The sequence below is a fragment of the Choloepus didactylus genome, chromosome 27 (assembly GCF_015220235.1).
Source record: "Choloepus didactylus isolate mChoDid1 chromosome 27, mChoDid1.pri, whole genome shotgun sequence".
Classification (NCBI taxonomy): domain Eukaryota; kingdom Metazoa; phylum Chordata; class Mammalia; order Pilosa; family Megalonychidae; genus Choloepus; species Choloepus didactylus.
The window spans coordinates 3,598,029-3,617,460 of NC_051333.1; the positions used below are offsets into that span (position 1 = coordinate 3,598,029).

General features: G+C 53.7%; 1 protein-coding gene across 6 annotated transcripts; it reads right to left on the reverse strand.

Moving 5' to 3' along the window:
• Positions 1-957: 957 nt before the first annotated feature.
• LOC119521079 (leukocyte-associated immunoglobulin-like receptor 2) lies at positions 958-13,329 on the reverse strand. 6 transcript variants are annotated; one of them, XM_037819115.1, is made up of 5 exons: positions 12,760-13,316; positions 12,320-12,355; positions 10,153-10,491; positions 6,088-6,179; positions 2,733-4,674 (listed from the first exon to the last, which is right to left on the reverse strand). In XM_037819115.1, exons 1-4 carry the CDS (start codon positions 12,791-12,793, stop codon positions 6,091-6,093), a joined length of 498 nt encoding a protein of 165 aa, XP_037675043.1. In that variant the 5' UTR covers positions 12,794-13,316; the 3' UTR covers positions 2,733-4,674; positions 6,088-6,090. The 6 variants fall into 6 exon arrangements, 3 of the variants coding, with proteins under 3 accessions (XP_037675041.1, XP_037675043.1, XP_037675042.1); XR_005214301.1 differs by lacking the exon at positions 10,153-10,491 and adding an exon at positions 958-1,328 and having other exon boundaries at positions 1,905-4,674; positions 12,320-13,323; XM_037819113.1 differs by lacking the exons at positions 2,733-4,674; positions 6,088-6,179 and adding exons at positions 958-1,328; positions 10,927-11,146 and having other exon boundaries at positions 11,666-13,317.
• Positions 13,330-19,432: the final 6,103 nt, after the last annotated feature.

The following is a 19,432-nucleotide window of genomic DNA, read 5'->3' on the forward strand; positions in this document are numbered from 1 at the left end:
AGCCGTGACTGAAGACATTTGGGCCGTCTTGACTGGTTGGGTGGGCGGCTGCTGACTGCAAGAGGAGAGGGATGCCAGACATCCTACAATGTACGAAGCACATCCCCAACAGAGAATAATCCGGCCCCAAATGTCAATAGTGCTGAGGTGGAGACCTCCTTTAAGGTAACAGGATGATTTTAAGGATTGAAAATTAAGAACTTTTTTAAAAAATTTTTTACATCATTTATATAGATTTTCTTGCAACTAATACCAAAAATGATGTAAAAAAACAATTCCCCATGAGAGAAAGGAGAGTGCTAAGATTGCTAGGTTTTTGTTTTTGTCTGAAATTTTGAGAAGTTGTTCATTTCACACAAACTGGCAGCTAGAGCAGCTTCTGGAAAGGCACAAAAGGTTGAACGGCTGTGTTCGTGTGTTCATGTGTGTGCCTTGTGTGTCTCTGTGTGTGTTCATGTGTGTGCCTGTGTGCATGTGTGTGTGTGCCTGGGTGTGCCTGTGTGTACCTGTGTGTCTGTGTTCTGGGGTTAATGCAATCATTGCCTGGGGACAGGGAGCAGTGAGGGAAGGTGCCGGACAGGTGAGCCGAGACCATCCCAGGAACATCCGTGCAGGTGGACGGCGGAGCCTGGACTCATCCAGAGGACGATGGGACCCTGGATGCGTTTTAGTAAATTGAGAATAGACGTTGCTGAGGACCCCCTGGGGCCACTGTTGAGCATGTGCTGGGGTTGGGATGGGGGTGTCGGGCAGGGAAGCCAGAGAGTCCGATCAGTGGCTCAACGGAACAGCTGGGGGTGGGGCGATTGGCTGTGAGGGGTGAGCAGGCTGGACACTGGGGGTCACTTCCGTTTCCTTTCTTGGCTGGGAGGGGTCGGTGGTGCCAACACATTCATGGAGAGACTGTGGGATGGAGGAAGTCAGGGGTGAAGTCTGAAGGAAACAAGAGGGCGGGGGAGCTCCTGGGGGGCTAACGGTTTTTGTTTTCTTAATATGGTTGCTGATTACATGGCTGTTTAGTAAGTAAAAGCCAGCAAGCCATAGATGTTGAGATGTGCACTTTCCTTCGTGTATATTTTGCCAAAGAAGGAAGTTACAAATGCTCTCCTTGCAGCCTTCGGAGAGACGTGTTGTTGGACAATTTCCTGGTGAGGAAGTTAAGCCTCAGTGGTAGGAAATGACGAATCTAATGCCACACACCACAAGGGCCAGAGATGCCTGTTGCCACTGAGGAGGTCTCGTTACGACGTCCAGGCAGGACGGTCAGTCCACGGCCACAGGATCACGTGTGCTTCCTCCACTCCACTTGGCGCTGAGTCTTGAGCTCCCTGTTGGAGAGGGACAGAGGCAAGGCTGCATCTTATCGGGGAGAGGTCATGCTGGGGGCTCCTTCTCACAAGGTCAGACTAGTGAGGGAGGGTCACTGTAGGGACGAGGGACAGAGCTACTGAACATTACAACAGAATCGCCTGAATGCCTTGAACTTGGGCAACACCACACGTGGATGGGTGAAAACGCCACTGAGGGGCTCTTACACCCAGAGCTTCCCATTGGGATCAGGCCATGGTCCAGATAAGGCCAGATACCCCATTTCAAGGTCTCCCCTTCCATCACCCTTAATTCTCTGCTCCCTGGTCTTATTTTCCCAAGGATATTTCCCAATTTTCCTTTCAGAGCCCCTACCTTCTCTTTTGTGCCCCCCAAATACCAGAACACAGCAATGAGGCTATCACGTTTCCACAAAACTCTGTCTGCCCTAAAGGAGGAATGGACAGACACAGGTAGGGCACATGCACACATGTACACCTGCACACACATTCACACACGATATAGCGTGTATTTCCAACTGAGAAGTTAAACACACTCTCCCCAAATATGACTCAATGATCCAAACACTATCTCACCTCTGGGAACATCCTCAGTACAAATTTTTGGGACTCTTTTTGTAGGAGCTGCAAGCTCAGATCATAGCTTTGAAAGACAAAGCCCTCAGAAAAAGGGTAAAAGCGCAGGACTCAGACATGTGTCCATTTACAGTCACCCTTCACTGCTGCCTCTGGGGCCGGGGGCACGGTCAGAAAATGGTGCCTTCTTCTCTCATGGGAAACTTCTATTTCCACCTTCTCTTGACTCATGTCACGAAGAAGACAGAGAAAATTAGCAAGTGTATAAGCTGTGGTTCTGTCTTGGTATGGCCAACCCAGGACAGACAGAAGTGAGAATGGAGTTGGGCCATCTGCTTAAAGAGAAGTCATTTAAAACTTCATGATGAGAGCAGTAACTGCTTCTGCACACACACGGTTCTGGTCCAGTTCTAGACCTCAGCTGCCACCCCATTTGCTGCCTGCACAGCCTGAAGCACACAGCGCATATCTCCACAAATACAATTTTGAAAAATCAACAAAATCAAAGTCTTGGCAAGATTTCATTCCTTCTGGAACATCTTGGAGAAATGTGTTCCTTGCCTTTTGCAGCTTTCAGAGGTTGCCTGCATTCCTTGACTTGTGGTGCCTTCCATCCTCAAAGCCAGGTTTCTATTCCCTTCTGTTGTCACAGCTCCTTCTTTGAATCTGACTCTCCTGCCTCATTCTTTGTTGGTAAGGGCCCTTGTGATTATATTGGGCCCACCTGGATAATCCCAGATTATATGTATTGGATCATGTCCCCCCCAGGAAGACATGTTCAAGTCCTAACTCCTAGTCCTGTTGATGAAAAACAATTTATAAATAAGATATTTAAAGATGTTATTATTTAATTTGAGGACAAATTGAATTAGGATGGGTCTTAATACAGTAGGCCTAGAGTCCTTATAAAGAAGGGAAATTTGGCCATGATAGTAGGAGTGAGGAGGAGACAGAAGGTCATAGTGTCAGAGACAGAGGTTGAGTTCTGGATCACTGGCTAGGCACTACCACAATGCTACAGACTTCAGAGAAATTGTAGCCTGCTGACACCTTGATTTTGGACTTCTAGCCTTCAAATCTGTGGATAATAAATTCCTACTGTTTAAGTGAAACAGTCTGTGGTATTTGTTATAGCTGCCTTGGCAAACTGAGACACAGAAAATCTTCCCAACTCAAGGCTCTGAACTTAAACCCATCGTCAAAGTCCCTTTTACCATGTAAGGTAACTCATTCATAGGTTCAAGGAATTAACTCATGGACATCTTTGGAAGGTCATTATTCAGTCCAGTGCACGCCTCCGGATCTTCTTTGGTCAAATCTGATATAAGCCACTTCTATTTGATGATGGAGTGCTTCTGAGTGTGCTCAGCTTTATGCATTGGTTAGTCAGTCAACTCGCAGTCCCTGGTGGGCAGTTCAGCTCGTTTTGTCACTGGGTGGCTCATAACCAAGCGTTCAGTCTCTACTAGGGTGGGCCCCAGAGCAGTCTAGCAACTCACTGTTTCATGAAAGGAAAACAGACTTTATAGTGATCCCTATAGGATTATAAGCTCCTATTCTGTGACTTCCCATTTCAGAGCAGGCTTGAGCTTTGAGTCTGTCCATCATTTTGAAACTCCACTCCCATCACAGCTGTGACTCTGTCCTGGACATCCAGGGCCCAAAGCTCCCCTTCTCCTACAGATCCCAGCACGGTCTTCTGACATGGTCCAGAGCTTTCAAGGATGAGGCTGAGCTGGTTTTATGCTACCCACATATTCAGTGTCTCTCCATGCATAAATAAATCATTATCCCTGTGAAATTAGGGAGTGTATTTCAGAATTTGCTTTCATGATTTTCTAGACAAAGAAAACAGGTTCAGCAAAGAAAATGTCCCATCGAATTATAAGCACCATCTGTTGAGTCACCAATACATTCTCACACAAAGACAATAACATAAAGTTTACACAAGAAATGAATAAATACGTAATGAAATCAGATAAATATTAATAACTCAAATAATAATGATAACTTAATTCAAAATATTTATTAATAAATGAATAACACACCACGAAGACTAATTAGGGAGAATTACAACAGTGAAATTCAAGGTTCATTCTAAAAGCACAAATAGATAACAATAAAAATATGACTCATTTTCCTTCCCCTCAGAGGAAGGCAGCACAGGGTGGTGAGTTTCAGAACCTGCCCCTGGCTGTGGGATGGATGAGAGGACAGATCGAGAAAGACACACTTTAGGAGGATGTGGCTGGTGGACGCCTGTCACCCCCAGCCGGTGTTTCAACATCAAAGCACAGGAAACACAACACAAGGAACAAGACAGCTGTTTCCCCACAGGTTGGACCCTGCATGGTCATAAATATGGTTTATGACTTCTCCTTTCTCAGAAACCAATATATACCTGCGACAAACTCCCAACTCTATATTTGAGAAAATTTACAAATATCCTTTAATGTATAGACAGCCAAATGCTTGGTTTAGAGCTGGATGGCCAGAGGTTTTGTGGTATCTGCCCATGATGCTATATTCGTCATTTGTGTTAATCTCCACGTCTTCCAGTATCACGGAATCCTGTTTGGATAAATGAAGCTTAAAGCAAGAACACGAATGGGGACTTTGGAGGTGTTTTCCTCTCAACAGTTGGTCATGGCTGGGGTTGATGAAGGAGAGTCTTTCAAGAGGAGAGAACCATGAGTTACAGCAAAGCAAGGGGCTTATTCAGTGATACCCCGTGAGTAGATCCAGGTGAAGTGTTTTCATTTTCCATAGTCTAAAACACAGAATTAAATCATAAAAAATAATCAAAGCATGCCCAAACATGAATATAAAGAAGGAAAAATAAAGATAAACATATATCCAATTAATAACATAGCTCTAGGATAAAACAAAAAAAAAGTATATTAACTTGTAAGGGATTGGAGTTTTTATGCATAGAGATACAAACATAGCATAAAAAGGTAATATGAGAATAAATCCCCCTGGCAACCTGGAATATGACTCCCTGGGAGGAATGTAGACCTGGCATCGTGGGATGGAGAACATCTTCTTGACCAAAAGGGGGATGTGAAAGGTAATGAAATAAGCTTCAGTGGCAGAGAGATTCCAAAAGGAGCCGAGAGGTCACTCTGGTGGGCACTCTTACGCACAATATAGACAACACTTTTTAGGTTCTAATTGTTAGATCCCAGAAAGAAAGGAACTGACGTGTAGAAGGAGTTTCTAACCCAGAGGCCCCACAGGTTATCTCACAGAAAACAGGTGCCCCATAAACTAAAGAATGAAGGCTGTTTAAGGCTGTCCCTGCCACAGTGGTGCCCCAACCCCAAAAGGTGGGTAAAAGCAAGATCAGATATTTCTGTAGGACAAACTACTGAAAAGGCCTGCTCTCCCTAGATAGATAATGTAGCTGCTTTTCTGAGAAGAATAATGGGCTAGAATCCTAACAACCTATCAGCCTAGAAGTTGACAGACACCCACCCAATCGAGGCCCAGAACACACTCAGCAGGAGCCTTCTCCCCCAACACCCTTCTCTCCCCACGTGGGTTTTTCCTTTAAAAATGCTGCTCTCAGAGAGGGCCGGAGCCATTTTTCCTTTCTTTCTTTTCTGATGGCTCCCACCTGCTTTCTTCTGCTTTTTTCCTCTAATAAACCTTAAACTCTCTACTTAAACCATGACTCGCTGTGTTTGTGTGGATTCTTGAACAGCTCGGAACCTAACACTAATGAATTGGAATAGCTAGCAGTAAATACCTGAAACTATCAAACTACAACTGAGAACCCTTGAATCTTGAAGACGATTGTATAAAAATGTGGCTTATGAGGGGTGACAATGTGATTGGGAAAGCCATGTGGACCACACTCCCCTTTGTCCAGTGTATGGATGGATGAGTAGAAAAATGGGGGCAAAAAAAAAAAAAAAGGCACCCAGTGTTCTTTTTTACTTTAATTGTTCTTTTTCACTTCAATTTTTATTCTTATTATTTGGTGTGTGTGGTAATGAAAATGTTCAAAAATTAATTTTGGTGATGAATGCACAACTATATAATGGTACTGTGAACAATTGAATGCATGCTTTGCATGACTGCATGATATGTGAATATATGTCAATAAAATTGAATTAAAAAAAGTAATATGAACATTTAGTGTTACATTGGAGTTGGAAATATCTGAATGAATTCACACCTTTCAGAACTTGAATATTAAATGATCTGTTTTCCAGTCTTCTCTGCTCCTGGAGGCGGCTCCTGTCCTTGGTTTGTGGTCGCTTCCTCCATCTTCAAAGACAGAAATGGTGGGTCGAGCTCCTCTCACCTCAAATCTCTCTGACACTGATTCTCCTGCCTCCCACTTCCACATTTAAGGATGGACACACAGATAATCCAGGATACTCGCCCTATTTTGAGGTCAGCAGATAGACTAGCAACTTTAATTCCATCTGCAATGCCCTTGGCCATTTGACCTGACATAATCACAAATCGGATTGGGGCGTGGGCTTTCTGAGGGTCCCAGGACCCACCCTCACCGCTCACATCAATTCCAGGCCATTTCCGAGCTGTGACCGCAGGGTCTGCTCGTAAGAATGGCGGTGGAATTTCCCTGAGAGTTGACTGAGAGTCGGCGATGGGAAACACAGCCTCAGGTCAACTTCCCCAGAGAGGCCTCTCCAACTTCCGAGTGATGTGCACACGGGCTGAGCTTGCACCGGCCCAAGCAGGGACCGCTGCCCGGCCTGCCGGGGTGGCCACGAGCAATGGTGTGAAGGTCAACCCCTTGCCTGAGACTTTAGAGGAGCTGTGCCTGTTCACAGCATTTCCTCCATTTTACACGGAAATAGCCTCACTTCGCATCTGTGGTCTGGGAATGCAGCTGCCTGTGCTATTGAAAATGAGGGAATTGAAGGTTTCCTTCCAGTGTTTATTCCTTCTTGTTTTGACCAAATTTCCAGGTCATGCGAGAGGTGAGGGTGGGTCCCGGGACCCTCAGAATGCCCACGCCCTAATCCGATTTGTGATTATGTTAGGTCAAATGGCCAGGGAGTGTGAGGGGTAAAATATGTATTTGACTGCTTTCCTCAATTGCAGCACATACTGTTTCTTTCAGAGGGAAGCAGCAGGTGTCCTTCTATACGATTTAAGCAAAGAAGCACAAACATCACACAACCTCCTCTTACACAAGAAATGAAAGGAATCCTGTATTTCTATTTCACATGAGGGAAAGCCTGGGGCAGCAGCTCTGGAATGACCCGGAGCTGTCAGAGAGGCTGATCTGCACTGGGGCAGGAAGGAAGGGACCTCAGGGGACGGAAGGGGAAGGTCAGGACATCCTGAGTGAGGGTCCCTGCAGGGACGCCGGCCCCCAGTGAGGACAGCGGCTCTGTCATCACACAAGGCCGGCCCCTGCCCTCTGACCCGACATTCGTTAGGGGGTGTCAGCAGTGGCCTCCCACATACTGACCACAGCGGACAGGAGCCCAGGAGGAGGCCCGTCCTCCCCTCAGGACTGCGGGCTGGGGGTGCCCCTCCCCTCACCACACCCAAACTACGCGGGCACCAGCACAGCCCAGAGGAGTCGGTGCTCCGGGCCCCCGACACTGGGAAACAGGGACACGGACGGATGGACGGACAGCGGCCTTGCAGCGGGAGGGGCCTTGGGAGCCGTGAGGGCAGCAACAGGCGGGACAGGGCAGGGGGTTTATTGATCTAATCCATGAGCCCACTTCAAGGGGTTACACAAGAAAACGAGTGTTTTAAAAACACCGCCCAGTGAAGAGGGAGCTGGATTCAGAGAACAAAGTGAAGTTCATTACAAAATGTATCACAAAAATAAAGCTTTGACCCAATGTTTGGTTTGACGTGGGGTGATAACGTTAATATTTCATTGAAAGTCGCGCCATCACTGACTTCCAGTGACAGGGAGCAGGGTGGGGGTGACAGGAAAGGATCCCCTGGACTTCTGATCCCAGACAACCGGTGACGAGGAGGTGCAGATCCGAGAGAGAGAGAAACCGTTTCAGAAAGAGAAGAAACGGGGGCGCGCGAGGCCTCGGGGTGAGGCGGTGCAGGTGTCCGGGGCTGTGAAATCCAGGCCTGGGCGTCAGGTGCCGAGACCCGAGGGGGCTGGGGACGGGGGCTGGGAGGGAGGAAGTGGGGAAATCTGCCCCGTGAAGACGGGAGCCCCGGGCGCCGGGGTCAGGAAATGAAGAAACGCGCAGGCTGAGCCCGGGGCCTCCGACGGGCCGGAGGGGAGGCGGGAGGAAGGCAGAGCGGAGGGGAAGGGACCCGCGGGCAGGACCCCGACGGCAGGGAGATTCCGGGGGGAAGGGTCGAGAGCGGCGCTGTCAGAACCAGGCGGCAAACCCGCGGGGCCCCGGCGTTAGAGCCCGCGGGTGGGCACCACCTGTCTCCCCGCCTTGGGTCCTGGGTGGGCTCCGCGCCGGCTGCGCCAAGCTCCCGCCAGAATCGCCCCGAGGGTCAGTAGGAGTTCAGCAAGGTGCAGTCCCGGGGGGAGGGGGCTGGAAACAGCGCAGCGCGTCACTGACGGTGGAAAGACCCTTCCCTGGGGACCCTGAGATCCGGCTCCTCCCCAGGATCCCACCACGGCCTGATGCGCCAGCACTGCCCTCGGGCGGAGGCTCCGGGGCGTTCCCAGGTGGGGGCCTCCTCTGGGGTGAGGCTCTGGTGTCACTGGGGCCCGAGGACGCGGAAAGGGCTGGTGGGCGCGGGGCCGCCTTCCCTCCCCCTCCCCAGGCTGAGCCGGGAGTCCGAGCCCTCCCCGTGGCCTCCCCTAACCCCATGCCCGGGCTCTGCGGCTCACACTGGGCTCCCCACCTCCTGGAAGGCCAGAGAGGGAAGGCGGCTTGGAACCCAGTTTTGCAGCTGAAAATACCGAGAATCAGCGGGGAGGCCGCTTCACCCCTGAGACGCCACAGGGAGGCGGAACCAGTGGGAGAAACAGGAGGGGAACCCAGCTGGCCTCTACGCACCCACCTGTCCAAGCCCCTTCCCGACACGGTGACAACTTCCCCTTAGAGGGTCACGGAGCTTGTGCTCATATTGTCCTTATAGCTGTTACTGTATTTTAAACTATAGGTACATGTATGTAGGCCCATTGCTCCTGGATGCTCTTTCTCTCGCATTGTCATACTCTCTGTGTCTCCCCAGAAACCCTTTACTCCAGGGGTACACACATGCGGTTTTGCCCAGGACAGATGTGGGGTTCATGTGCTTTCCCTTTCTGATCAACATTGCCATCCTCCTTTACTCTCATGGATTTTAAGTTCCTGCTCTTGATGGCAGACAAGGGACAATAATAAGACCTTATCTTCTACGGAGGCAGCGGCGGTGGGTGACAGTAGTTAGAGCTTTGGGGGCAGCTGCCTCACTCTCTATGGGACATTTTTCAATCGTCTCATTTTCTTCTCACCAAAATTGAGTAAGAATAGCATCTGCCTAGTGGTGCTTCAGTCAGAAGGAAAAGCTTCCCCCAGTGTCGGGCATTGCATCAGGTGGCTGTTGGGGTGCTGGGGGCCCTGGGACTCGGAGGATGGCACTTCCAGGCCCACTGAGACCCAGCCACACCTCCAAGCAGGGCAGGGGCTGAGCTCCCAGCCCCCAGCTCACCCTGAGCTCAGAGCCCCCGAATTTGCACAGAGCAGCTGGTCCCTGCTCCCTGGAGAAGCAGGGCTGGGTGCAGCCTCCTCACCTGGCCACAGGGTCAGGGGTCGCTGGAGGTTGACCTCATATAGAGGCAGCTCTGTGCCACCCCTTCGGCCCCCATTTAGGGTTGCAGGATCAGGTTCAATTATGGGGGATCTACCCCGCACTGCATGAGGGTGCCGGCCCTGGATACGGTGCGTCTGTCCCAGCACGCCACCACCGTGGTCAGGAGAGGAAGGACAAGAGGGAGAAGAGATGCCCCAACTTACAGGGGCTGCCCCTCCCTCGCTGACCTCTGGGATCCTTGGCCCCTCCCTGGAGCAGGAGAACCCAGGGGAGCTGGGAACTCCCTCCCCACCCCCCAGCAGTGCCAGCCCAGTCCCATCCTGATGCTGGAGCTGAGCATCCAGGCTGACCAGGGGGTCCAGAGGGAACCAGGGCCTAATGGCAGAGGGACCACGTGTGCTGAGGGGGAGGGGCAGGGGGGTTAGTGAGTGGGGGAGCAAGGGGGAGGGGAGGATGGGGGAGGGAAGAGGGGGTCTGTGGGGAGGTGGGGACCATGGGGGACAGAGCTCAGGAACTGGAGACAAACCTGAGGGCAGAGCCTGGGATGTTGGGGGGCCCTGGGTGGTGCCCTCATCTGTCACCTTCAGCTCCAGGAATTTGCTGTGCTCAGACCACATGAATCTTTTATAATAGATGCAGCGATAATGTCCTGCGTGGTGTTCACTCGCTGAGGTGATGGGGAATATGGCCTCTGTCATACGGAGGTGAGACTCCTTTTCAGACATTGTCTCATTGAAGGACCCTTCCTCCTTCTGCAGGCGGAATGTGTCCACCCTGCGAGGGCCCCGGCACACGAAGGTCACCGAGCTCCCCCGGTGAACCACAGGGCCCGGCTCGGCCAAGATGAACGGTCTGTGAAGGTGCCCTGGGAGGGGATCAGAGCAGGGACCTCAGGGTCCACCTTGGAGAAATCACCCTCCCCTTTTTCTCTGCTGTGAGGGACAGGTGTGAAGAACTATGGAAAGCCCACTGGGTGCCACCCAAAATCCACACCCTTTTCTTGTTGTTTTTTTTTCCTAGAGCAACAATTTATAGCTGGAAAACTTAAAAGTTACATGTGTTCATTTCTGAGGCAATGATATGTAACTAGAATTGTTTTGTGGGACTTATGGAAGGAAGTTTAAAGTAGTCCTGGAGGAACCTTTCTACTTCTTGCCTTTTCTCCTATTATCTGCCTTTCCTCATCCTTCCAGGCTGCACTTAGATGTGGTAGCTGGAGCAGCAGCAGCCCTCTTAGACCAGGAGGTGACCTTAAGCGTGGTGGCCATGAACCAAGATTATAGAGCAGATTATAGAGCACCTGCATCCCCGGTGACATCCTGGAGCTGCTGCACAATCTCGGGCCACACTCCCAGGGACTGCATTTCTGTGCAAGAGAAATGAACTCCAGCAGGCTCTCTGCTCTGTGCAGCTGACGTGACTCCCAATTGATATAAAGAGGTTTTCCCTTTGTTGAACATTCAGCGTCTGCAAAGCCCTGGTCATGGTGTTCTACATACATCTTCATCCTCACTGCCACCCTATTATGATTCCATGTTACAGAAAAGGAGAGGAAGGCAGTAAAGTGATGGGCTTGCCAAGATCTCAGGGTTAGTAAGAGGCAGCGCCAGGCCCAGGTCCCAAATGCATCCCCTACAAAGCCAGGCCCGTCCTCCTCCCAAGCTGCCTCCAAGCGGGACCCAGAAGCAGGAGGAGGGTGGGGAAGCCGCAGAGCGGGAAGGAGTAGGGGGCCAGGCCAGGGCACTGAGGGGCAGGAGGGCTGTGGTGGGGTGATACAGAGCAACAACGCCTGGGTGGCAGTCACACCCAAGACAGGTGCCCTCAGGTGTAAGGAGGACAGGTGACAAGGCTGGGAGGCTCCATGGATACTTCCCCTGGGGAAGAGATATTGGGGCTGGGCCTGAAGGACGAGTGGACGTCCCCTACGCTGGGGGGACAGGGAAGGCTGCGGGCATTGGAGGAGGGAATTGATGTGCCCAACAGCCCTGAGTTGGGAGGGAACACGGAGTGTTTGAGAAACAGAAAGAAAGCCAAGTTACCTGGAGAAAAAAGAGGTGCCCAGAAAGCCTGGAAACTAGACATGGTCAGACAAATGTTTTGATGGGGGATGTGAGCTGATGTGAAATTAAACGATGGAAGGGTTTTAAGCTGGAAAGTAGAAGCATCGTATTATGTGTCTTCAATACACCTGTAGGTGGAGAACGGACCGGACACAGACAGGTGAGGCTTGGAGATGACGTGGGTATCACCTGTGGGGCTACTGTTCAGGAGGGAGACACAGAGCTTCAGATAGGGAAGGGGGAGAGCGCCCTGGGCAGAGGGAGAACATCCTGGGGGTGACATCAGCAGATTCCGCGATAGATGAAATAAGGGTGAGGTAAGGGGGGTGGGGGCTGAACACTCAGCGCCGGGCCCTGGAGCCCCCAAAACCACTGATGAGAAAGGAGGGAGCAGCAGGAGGAGCAGGTGTGGGGGGTGAGAGTGGGGTCTGGTTTGGAGGTGGAGAATCCGAGGCATCTGGGAACCAATTGCCCTTGACAGGCACTTGGAGATGCTCAGAAGACAGACAAGGGATCCGAATTTGGGTGGGGGATGTTTTAAGCATCTCCTAAGTCCCTCCAGGAATTGTAATCACTCCCATCCAGAGCTGCCCTTAGGGTGCAGGAGGGGAGTGTTCTGCCCAAAACACTCACCTGTCTGTGCTCGGATCACCTGTCCCCGGCAGAGCACTGGAAGAGAAGTTCTGGTGAGCAAAGCACCCACCTGCCCGATTCCCTTACACGGGGGGCTCCAGGGTTGTTTGATGCAGGGAAGGATTTATGCATCCATGACCTCCAACTCGCAGAAAAACAACTTCCTTCCTCAAGGCCAGGCTCAGGCAAGTCCCCAGGCACTTCCAGCCTTCCTGGTCAGACTCACCCGTCCCCGGGCCCATCCCGGACACAGTGGAGCTGCTGGTGCCCGTGTGCCCAGGCTCAGGCCTGGGTGAGACGGGGCAGTCCTGCAGGGTCACTTTCCTCCCAGGGCCCAGCACATCCCAGGCTGGAGGCCAGACTGAGCAGGGAACCAGACCCCGACCCAGGGTCTCCCAGACCCCTGCCCTCTAGTCCCCTCCCCTCCTTTGCGGACTCACTGGTTCCCAGGAGGGGGAGGCAGCTGGGGGGCATGGCACAGCCTGCACAGCCTGCTTGTTCTTGCCCGTGGGAACAGGACAGAGCCCGTGGCTCAGGGACAGGTGCAGGAGCCACGCCCAGGGTGCGGATGTCAGCAGCCTCGGGAAGGGGAAGTGACCCCCCCAACCCCACCCCAGGCCTTTCTCCAGCTTCCTCAAACCGAGGCAGAGGAGGGCCTGGGTGTGCAGAAGGTGTTTCTACAGGAGATATTTCCTAACCTCAAAGATGAGATCATCTCATCTCGAGGTCAAGCTCGAGGTCAAGATCGTTATTAACGATCCATAGAAATTGCCAATAAAGATGGATGATAGACAGACAGACAGCCATAGATAAGTAGTTGCTAGAAAGAGGGAGACAGACAGGGTAGAGCACGGCTTGGAAACCGTCTTGCACTCTGTCCTGACACCCTGACTGCTCTCGGGCAACACGTCAGCGAACCGTGAGATTTCCCGCGGGCCACAGGGACGCCCCTGGCGCCTCACCGACAGCCTCCTCCCGCCTTCTGCGCCCGAGCACGACCGGCCCCGGCCTGTGGCGACGACGCTCAGTGCGCGTTTCCTCCCCGGTCCCCACTGGCTGTTCTCTCCGCCCTGGGCTCCGAGGCCCGGCCACACCTCCGCGATCCGGCCCTGCTTTCCCGGCTCCGGGTCAGACTCCGCCTTCTGGGGCCCAGGAGGGAGGCCGAGCCTGCGGGGGGGCCGGGCAGGGCGGCTCCGCGGCCTCCAGGGTTGGAGCCCAGACGGGAAGCCCCCGGGTCTGAAGACGAAAGGCGCGGAGGAAACACGCGGCCCGAGCGCAAACCACCGCACACGCCGGGGGAGTGCCGGGATTCCCGCCCGAGGCCCTGGGCCTCCCGGGGTCCCAGCTGTCACCCAACCCCGGGAAAGGGGGTCCCAGACACCCCGTCCCTGACGCCGCCCAGTCCGCTGTCCTGCGTTCCTTCTGGCTGCGGACGTCTGCACGTCCCCCCCGGCCACGGGGACTCCAGGGCGCGCTGCGTTTCCGGGACTCTTAAGGCTTCTTTAGAGCGCTGAAGGCCTTTGAACCTGAGCGGAGCCCACAGTCCTCCACGCTGTCCGTTGCCGGGTCCATCTAGGCAGTGAAATGGCCGGATTCTGACACCCGAATGGCCTTTTCCCCCGCAGTCCCGCCTTCCACCGCAGCCGCTCGCACCGCGGAGGGAGAGGAGGGTCCCAGCCTCGCGGGGGCTTCTGAGGCTGGCAGCGACCCAGGCCCGAGGACTGCGGGTCATCAGGGTCCAGCGTTCCGGGATGGCATTTATTGAGCGCCTACTGCATGCCACTGCCACCGCGACAGGCCCGGCTCAAGCAGGACTGTCCTCAGGCGGGTTCTTCCCCCTGTTCTTGGCGCCCCCGGGAGGGTCTGGTCCAGGAGAGACAGGAGTGGTCTGCAGCGTCCGCCCCCCTGTCCTGGGGCGGGTGGTTCAGCCTCCCCAAGGGCGGAGACCCAGGGCTTTCCCAGACTCTCAACCAGGAGAGACCCAGGCCCAGGTCGGTTTACTGAAGAAGAGACTTGAGGTCCTGGGGTCTGTGAGTCCCTGGAAAGAAAGGCCTGTGTCGTTGGGGCCCTTGGCTTGAGCTCCCCCAGGAGCCCAGACCCCCAGCTGACCCGGGACCTCTGGGAAGTGGAAGGTCACGGCCCCTGGCTTCTGCCCGGGTCAGGACCCAGAAATGAGCCGCTGACCCTGACGGTCATGTCACAGCGGCTGGAGACCTTCACATGCACAGGATGAAGCAGGCTCTTTCTACTCGGGAGCGACCACCCTCAATTCCCAAAGAAAGAAGAAAAGGCAGTAATAGAATATTTGTTGAAACTCACACATATGCAAGGAAACTCAAATACAGCAGATATCAAACACCATTTATTGCCTGTCAAATAGTCAGATGGGCCTAAATCGTGTTTCCCCACGTAGGAAAAGCTGGGAGGGATGGGGAGAGGGAAGGAACATCATTAGACAACCAACGTTTGGGATGAGCGGATGTAAATAGAATATGCTACCAACCTATAAATTGTTGTAGAAAACATAGCTCATGAAAGAAATCCTTGATGGATTAAATAAAAAGCAGTTTACAAAAGGGCCTATAAATTGTTTTTTCATGTTGGGGAAGAAAAAAATGATATATATGCTAGAAAAAACTGGGAGAGATAAGAATCGCCAGCATTCGTCTAACATTTCCCCTTGCCCAGGTGCTGCCTCATCCCATCGAGGCGTCATTAAAAGCCCTGTAACGTGCATTCCATTCGTTAGGAAGTCAAACTTGGAGAAGTTAAGTAGTGCTGCGTGTTAGTGAAGGTGTCTTCATAGGTGTGTATTTAGGTGGTGTGTGTGTGTGTGTGTGTGCGTGTGGCAGTCGTGATACACTCAGTTCTGCATAGGAAATAACATTGTCTTTATTTTGCTATAGTTTATCTGACATTACTCATAAGTGTCCACACTGATGAACAGGTTATACACACGTGCACACACACACCCCGTGTGCATGCACACACACACATGCGTGTACACATATGCAAACATAACCACGTGCACACACGCGCACACTGGCACAGAGTCCCCGGGTTTACAGCGCAGCCCCTGAACACTCTTTAGATTGAACCCCGCCTTCGGGGTTTGCCCTGAGCTCCATCCAGGGTGCGGGGGCAGCTGACAGCAGCACCGCGGGGCGGGAGCCGATGGCTCTGCTGCACCTGCTGCTCCGGGGCCTGGGCTGACTGTGCCTCCCCGGGTGAGGTCGCCAGGCTGCTGGGCCCCCGCTAACCTCTGACCTGATGACCCCGGGTCCGTGTCTCTGTGTTCCCGTAGTGCGGGTAGCTGAGCTTGTACCTCGGCTTGCCAGGCCTGGGCCAGGGGACCTGATCACCCCCTGGGGAGGGTAGTAGGTACGGGCGTTAGTGCCCTCTGCAGCCCCCCCGAGCCTGAGGAGCGAGGTCAGGGCAGCTCCCTTTTCCTCACCCAAAATGTCACGGGCAGGGGAGGCTTGCCGGAGGAAACCGCCTTTCTCCCAACCGCCCTTTCCTCTCTTCCTTATCTTGCCCACACACTCCCTTGTGCCAAGGCCACTCCTGCCACCGCCAGCGCGCATGCACCGTGGCCAGAACAACCCCCGCCCGCTGCAACAGCTCCTGCGTCCTCTCAGAACCAATCCTAGCCTCTCTTCCTTCAGTATTGCCATTTAAGGCTACTTCACCTCCTTTCCAGCCCTGCCCTTCTTACCAGCCTATATAACCTGTGATCACCCCTGAATAAAGCCTCTTTTGGCGCATACTCCTACTGGATGAAGAGTGTCTTGTCCTTATCGCCGCCCTCCACACCTTGCACGCCTCCCGCCGAGGACCCGGCCAAGTCCTCCGCCTCCCCCTCGCCTCCGGGAAAGAGCCCCCGCCGCCGGTACCCTTTAAGCAGCCCCGAGAGCTGAGGGCTCAGCTACCGGCCGCTCCTCCCCCCAGAAGCAGTAACCCCGACCGCACCGTAGGGCCTGGGGACCTCCTGGCTGACTCAGTTTCCCCAGCCCAAGGGGCTCACTGGCCCCTCCGAGACTCCGCCCCACCGCCATCTGCCCGGGGGTTCTCCCCTCCCCACCGTGACGTCCACAGGGTTCGCCCACTGCTCAAGCCGCCGGGAACCACTGGGGAGGGTCGCAAGCAGGAGGAGACCCCGCCTTCCGGCCACAGGCACCCTTCACCGCCAGGTGTGGAGCGAGGCTCAGCCTCCAGGGGCGCCGGGGGCCACGGGGCAGGAGGATTCCCGCCAGGTGGGGGGTCCCGGACCCCGCTTCCCTGAGTCCGGCCCCACTGCAGGTGGTCGGAGGGTCGGGAGACGAGCCCCTGCTGCCCCTGCCCTGGCTGTTCTCCTCTTCCCACGACCCCGAGATGGAAACGGTCCTGTCCTTTTCTAATTTCCCAGAATCCTATCGTCTTCCCGCCAGCTCCCACCGCACTGCTGGACCCACTGCTGGAAGCGGGGACCCTCGATTCTCCTCAGCCTGGTCGCGACCCCGCTTACCCCAGAGTAAAATAACGCACAGATCCTCCCCACCGGCGCTGGACCCCACCCGAGTGATCACCAGAGTCCAGCAGCCGCCCTCTCCTCCTTTGGGTCAGACGGAAACAAACAGGATTTTAAGGGAAAATGAAAACTTTCCAGTAGTTGAAAAATAACACTGTATGTGAGAGAGAAGGAGAGAATGTGTCCTCCTGAAACAGAGAGAAATCGAGTACAGGATGTCGCAGAAGACCGCAAGGATGAAGTTGACAGGGCTGAGAACCAGCTCTCAGGGACAGTCATCTGGAGCCGAAACAGACCACTAAAATCAGCACAAATTGACATTGAGTAGAAAGTGCTGGACACTCGCCCCTTTGGGCCAGGACAGACTCATCCGAGACCAGGGTGGGCGGCATTTGGGGCCTGGGTCAGAGTCCGATTCCCCCACATGGGTCAGCACCCCCATCGCTGGAGAGCTGGGCAACCCCGGGCAACGTGATGTTCCAGCCCCAGTTTCTCAGAGTAGAAATGGGACTAAGAACAGAACATATGGTGGGGATCAGTAGGAGGATGGAATGTGTTAGTAGTTGGATAAAGACATAGTAGCAATCACCCCAAGCAAGAGTAATTATACTTTTGTTAATTTTTTTAAAAATACTATTCTTTCATGCATTATAACACGTTTTAAATACTGAGCCTGTAACATGCACGCAGATTCCTTTTCTTTCCTTTCATTTTTCATTTTTAAAAAGACACAGGGAAGTTAATCCAAATAAGAAGCCCTCATCCCCTAGTGGTTTCCGTAGTAATTTTCCCTTCTTATCAGTGTTGAACGCAGTTCTGACCCTAAAATGTCAGCCGGACACGGCCCCGCCCCACAGCTGGCTGGGGCACCCCCAGCATGGGCTCCAGCCCTCCCCACACCCTGTGGGGGCACATTTGGGGCAAGTCTGTGGACCCAGGTGTTCCACTGTGAAGACAGGGAGCAGTTGCAGGGTCTTCAAACACTCTGGAGATCACCGTCAGTACTGAAAAAAATTGGCAGTTACAAGAGGGGTCTAAATCCATTAGGAAAGCAGGACGGTGGGTGGGGAGGGGAGGAAGAGGCATGTCAAGGAGCTGACCTCGGGCCCAGCCCCCCTGGCTCTGTGGAGGGGTGGGGGTAAGGGGGAGACTGGAGGGGGGATGGCGTTCACCACCTACGTAACGGGGAACCGAGGCACAAAGCAGATCCAGGGAAAAACAGGGATCTGTACTCTGAAGGCCACCAGGCAGGGAGATGGGAAACAGCCTTCAGATGCAACCACACCCTTTCCGGGACGAGGGCCAGGCCAGCTTGATGTGGGAATGTGTGGTAGGTAGGAAGGGGTTAACTCTGCAGCCAGAGCCTCCAGGGTGAGTTAGGACTCGAGACAGCAGAAGGTAGCTTCTCATCCAGGAAAACGACCGACCGAGGCTGTGTCCGGGTCAGCAGAGAGGCGAAGGGGGTGGCAGTGGGCTCTGCCCTGCGGGAACTCAGGGAAACAGGTGAGAAAAATCCGCCACCTCCGCCAGGTGGCCTCCAAGGTCACCCTGGACATGGGCAGCCACCACCCAAAGGGGAAAGGACAGTTGGTACCATGTGCAGCAGGACTCGTCCCAGGGCCACACCGAGCCGGGCGGAGGCTGGGAGAGGGTGTCTCTGCTCCGGGAAGTGAGGACACACTCTGGGGGCCTGGGGTCCACTGGGGGACGGAGTGTCACTGTCCACTGCCCCCCACTCCACACCCTCTGGGTAAAGGCTCCAGGGACCCAGAAACGAGCCAGACTCTGTCCAACTGCAGTCACGGCACAGAATGGAGGGAGAAGGAAATGTTCACATAAGGAGACAGAATTCAGAGTGGAGCTTTGGGACACGCAGGGAGACGGGAACGGAGGCCACGGGGAGAAGGGACACACATCCACTGGACAGCAAAGATGCCACGTCCAATCCCCATTTCCCGTGAAGGTCACCTAACATGGGGGAAAAAAGGCTTTGCAGGTGTGATGAAGTTAAGCTTCTGAGACTGTGAGATTTTCCTGCCTCACCAGAGAAGGACCAGTATAACCACCGGGTTCCTTAGAAGAGGGAGGAAGAGGGTGAAGGATGGAGGGAAGGAGCTGGATGGTGGAGGCAGGAGTTGTGGCCAGAGAGAGAGATGTGAAGACTCAGGAAGGGGCCATGAGCCAAAGAATGCAGGCAGCTCCAGACGCTGGAAAAGGCCAGGCATCCAGTTACCCTGCACAGCCTCCAGAGGGAACACAGTCTCGCTGACACCTTAATTTCAGATCAGAGAGAAACATTTCAGACTCTGACCTCCCCTGCAAAATAGTAAATTCGTTCAGTTTTAAACCACTGTTGGTGGCTGGTTGTTGCAGCAGCAGTAGGAAACAAAGACACCCACTCTAGACGGAGGAGTCCCTGCAAGCTTATGGAAAGGCACCGCATCTACCCTAAACTTGAAGGAGCAAGAGGCCAGGCCAGTGTTCCGGGGTGGGACCGTCCCTGCTGTGTCTGGGAGATGGCGTGGGGACTGGTGAGGACGAAGCCTGGAGGACGTATGGGAAGTGGGGAACTCCCCGTCTCACTCTGAGGGAGCTGAGGACCTGAC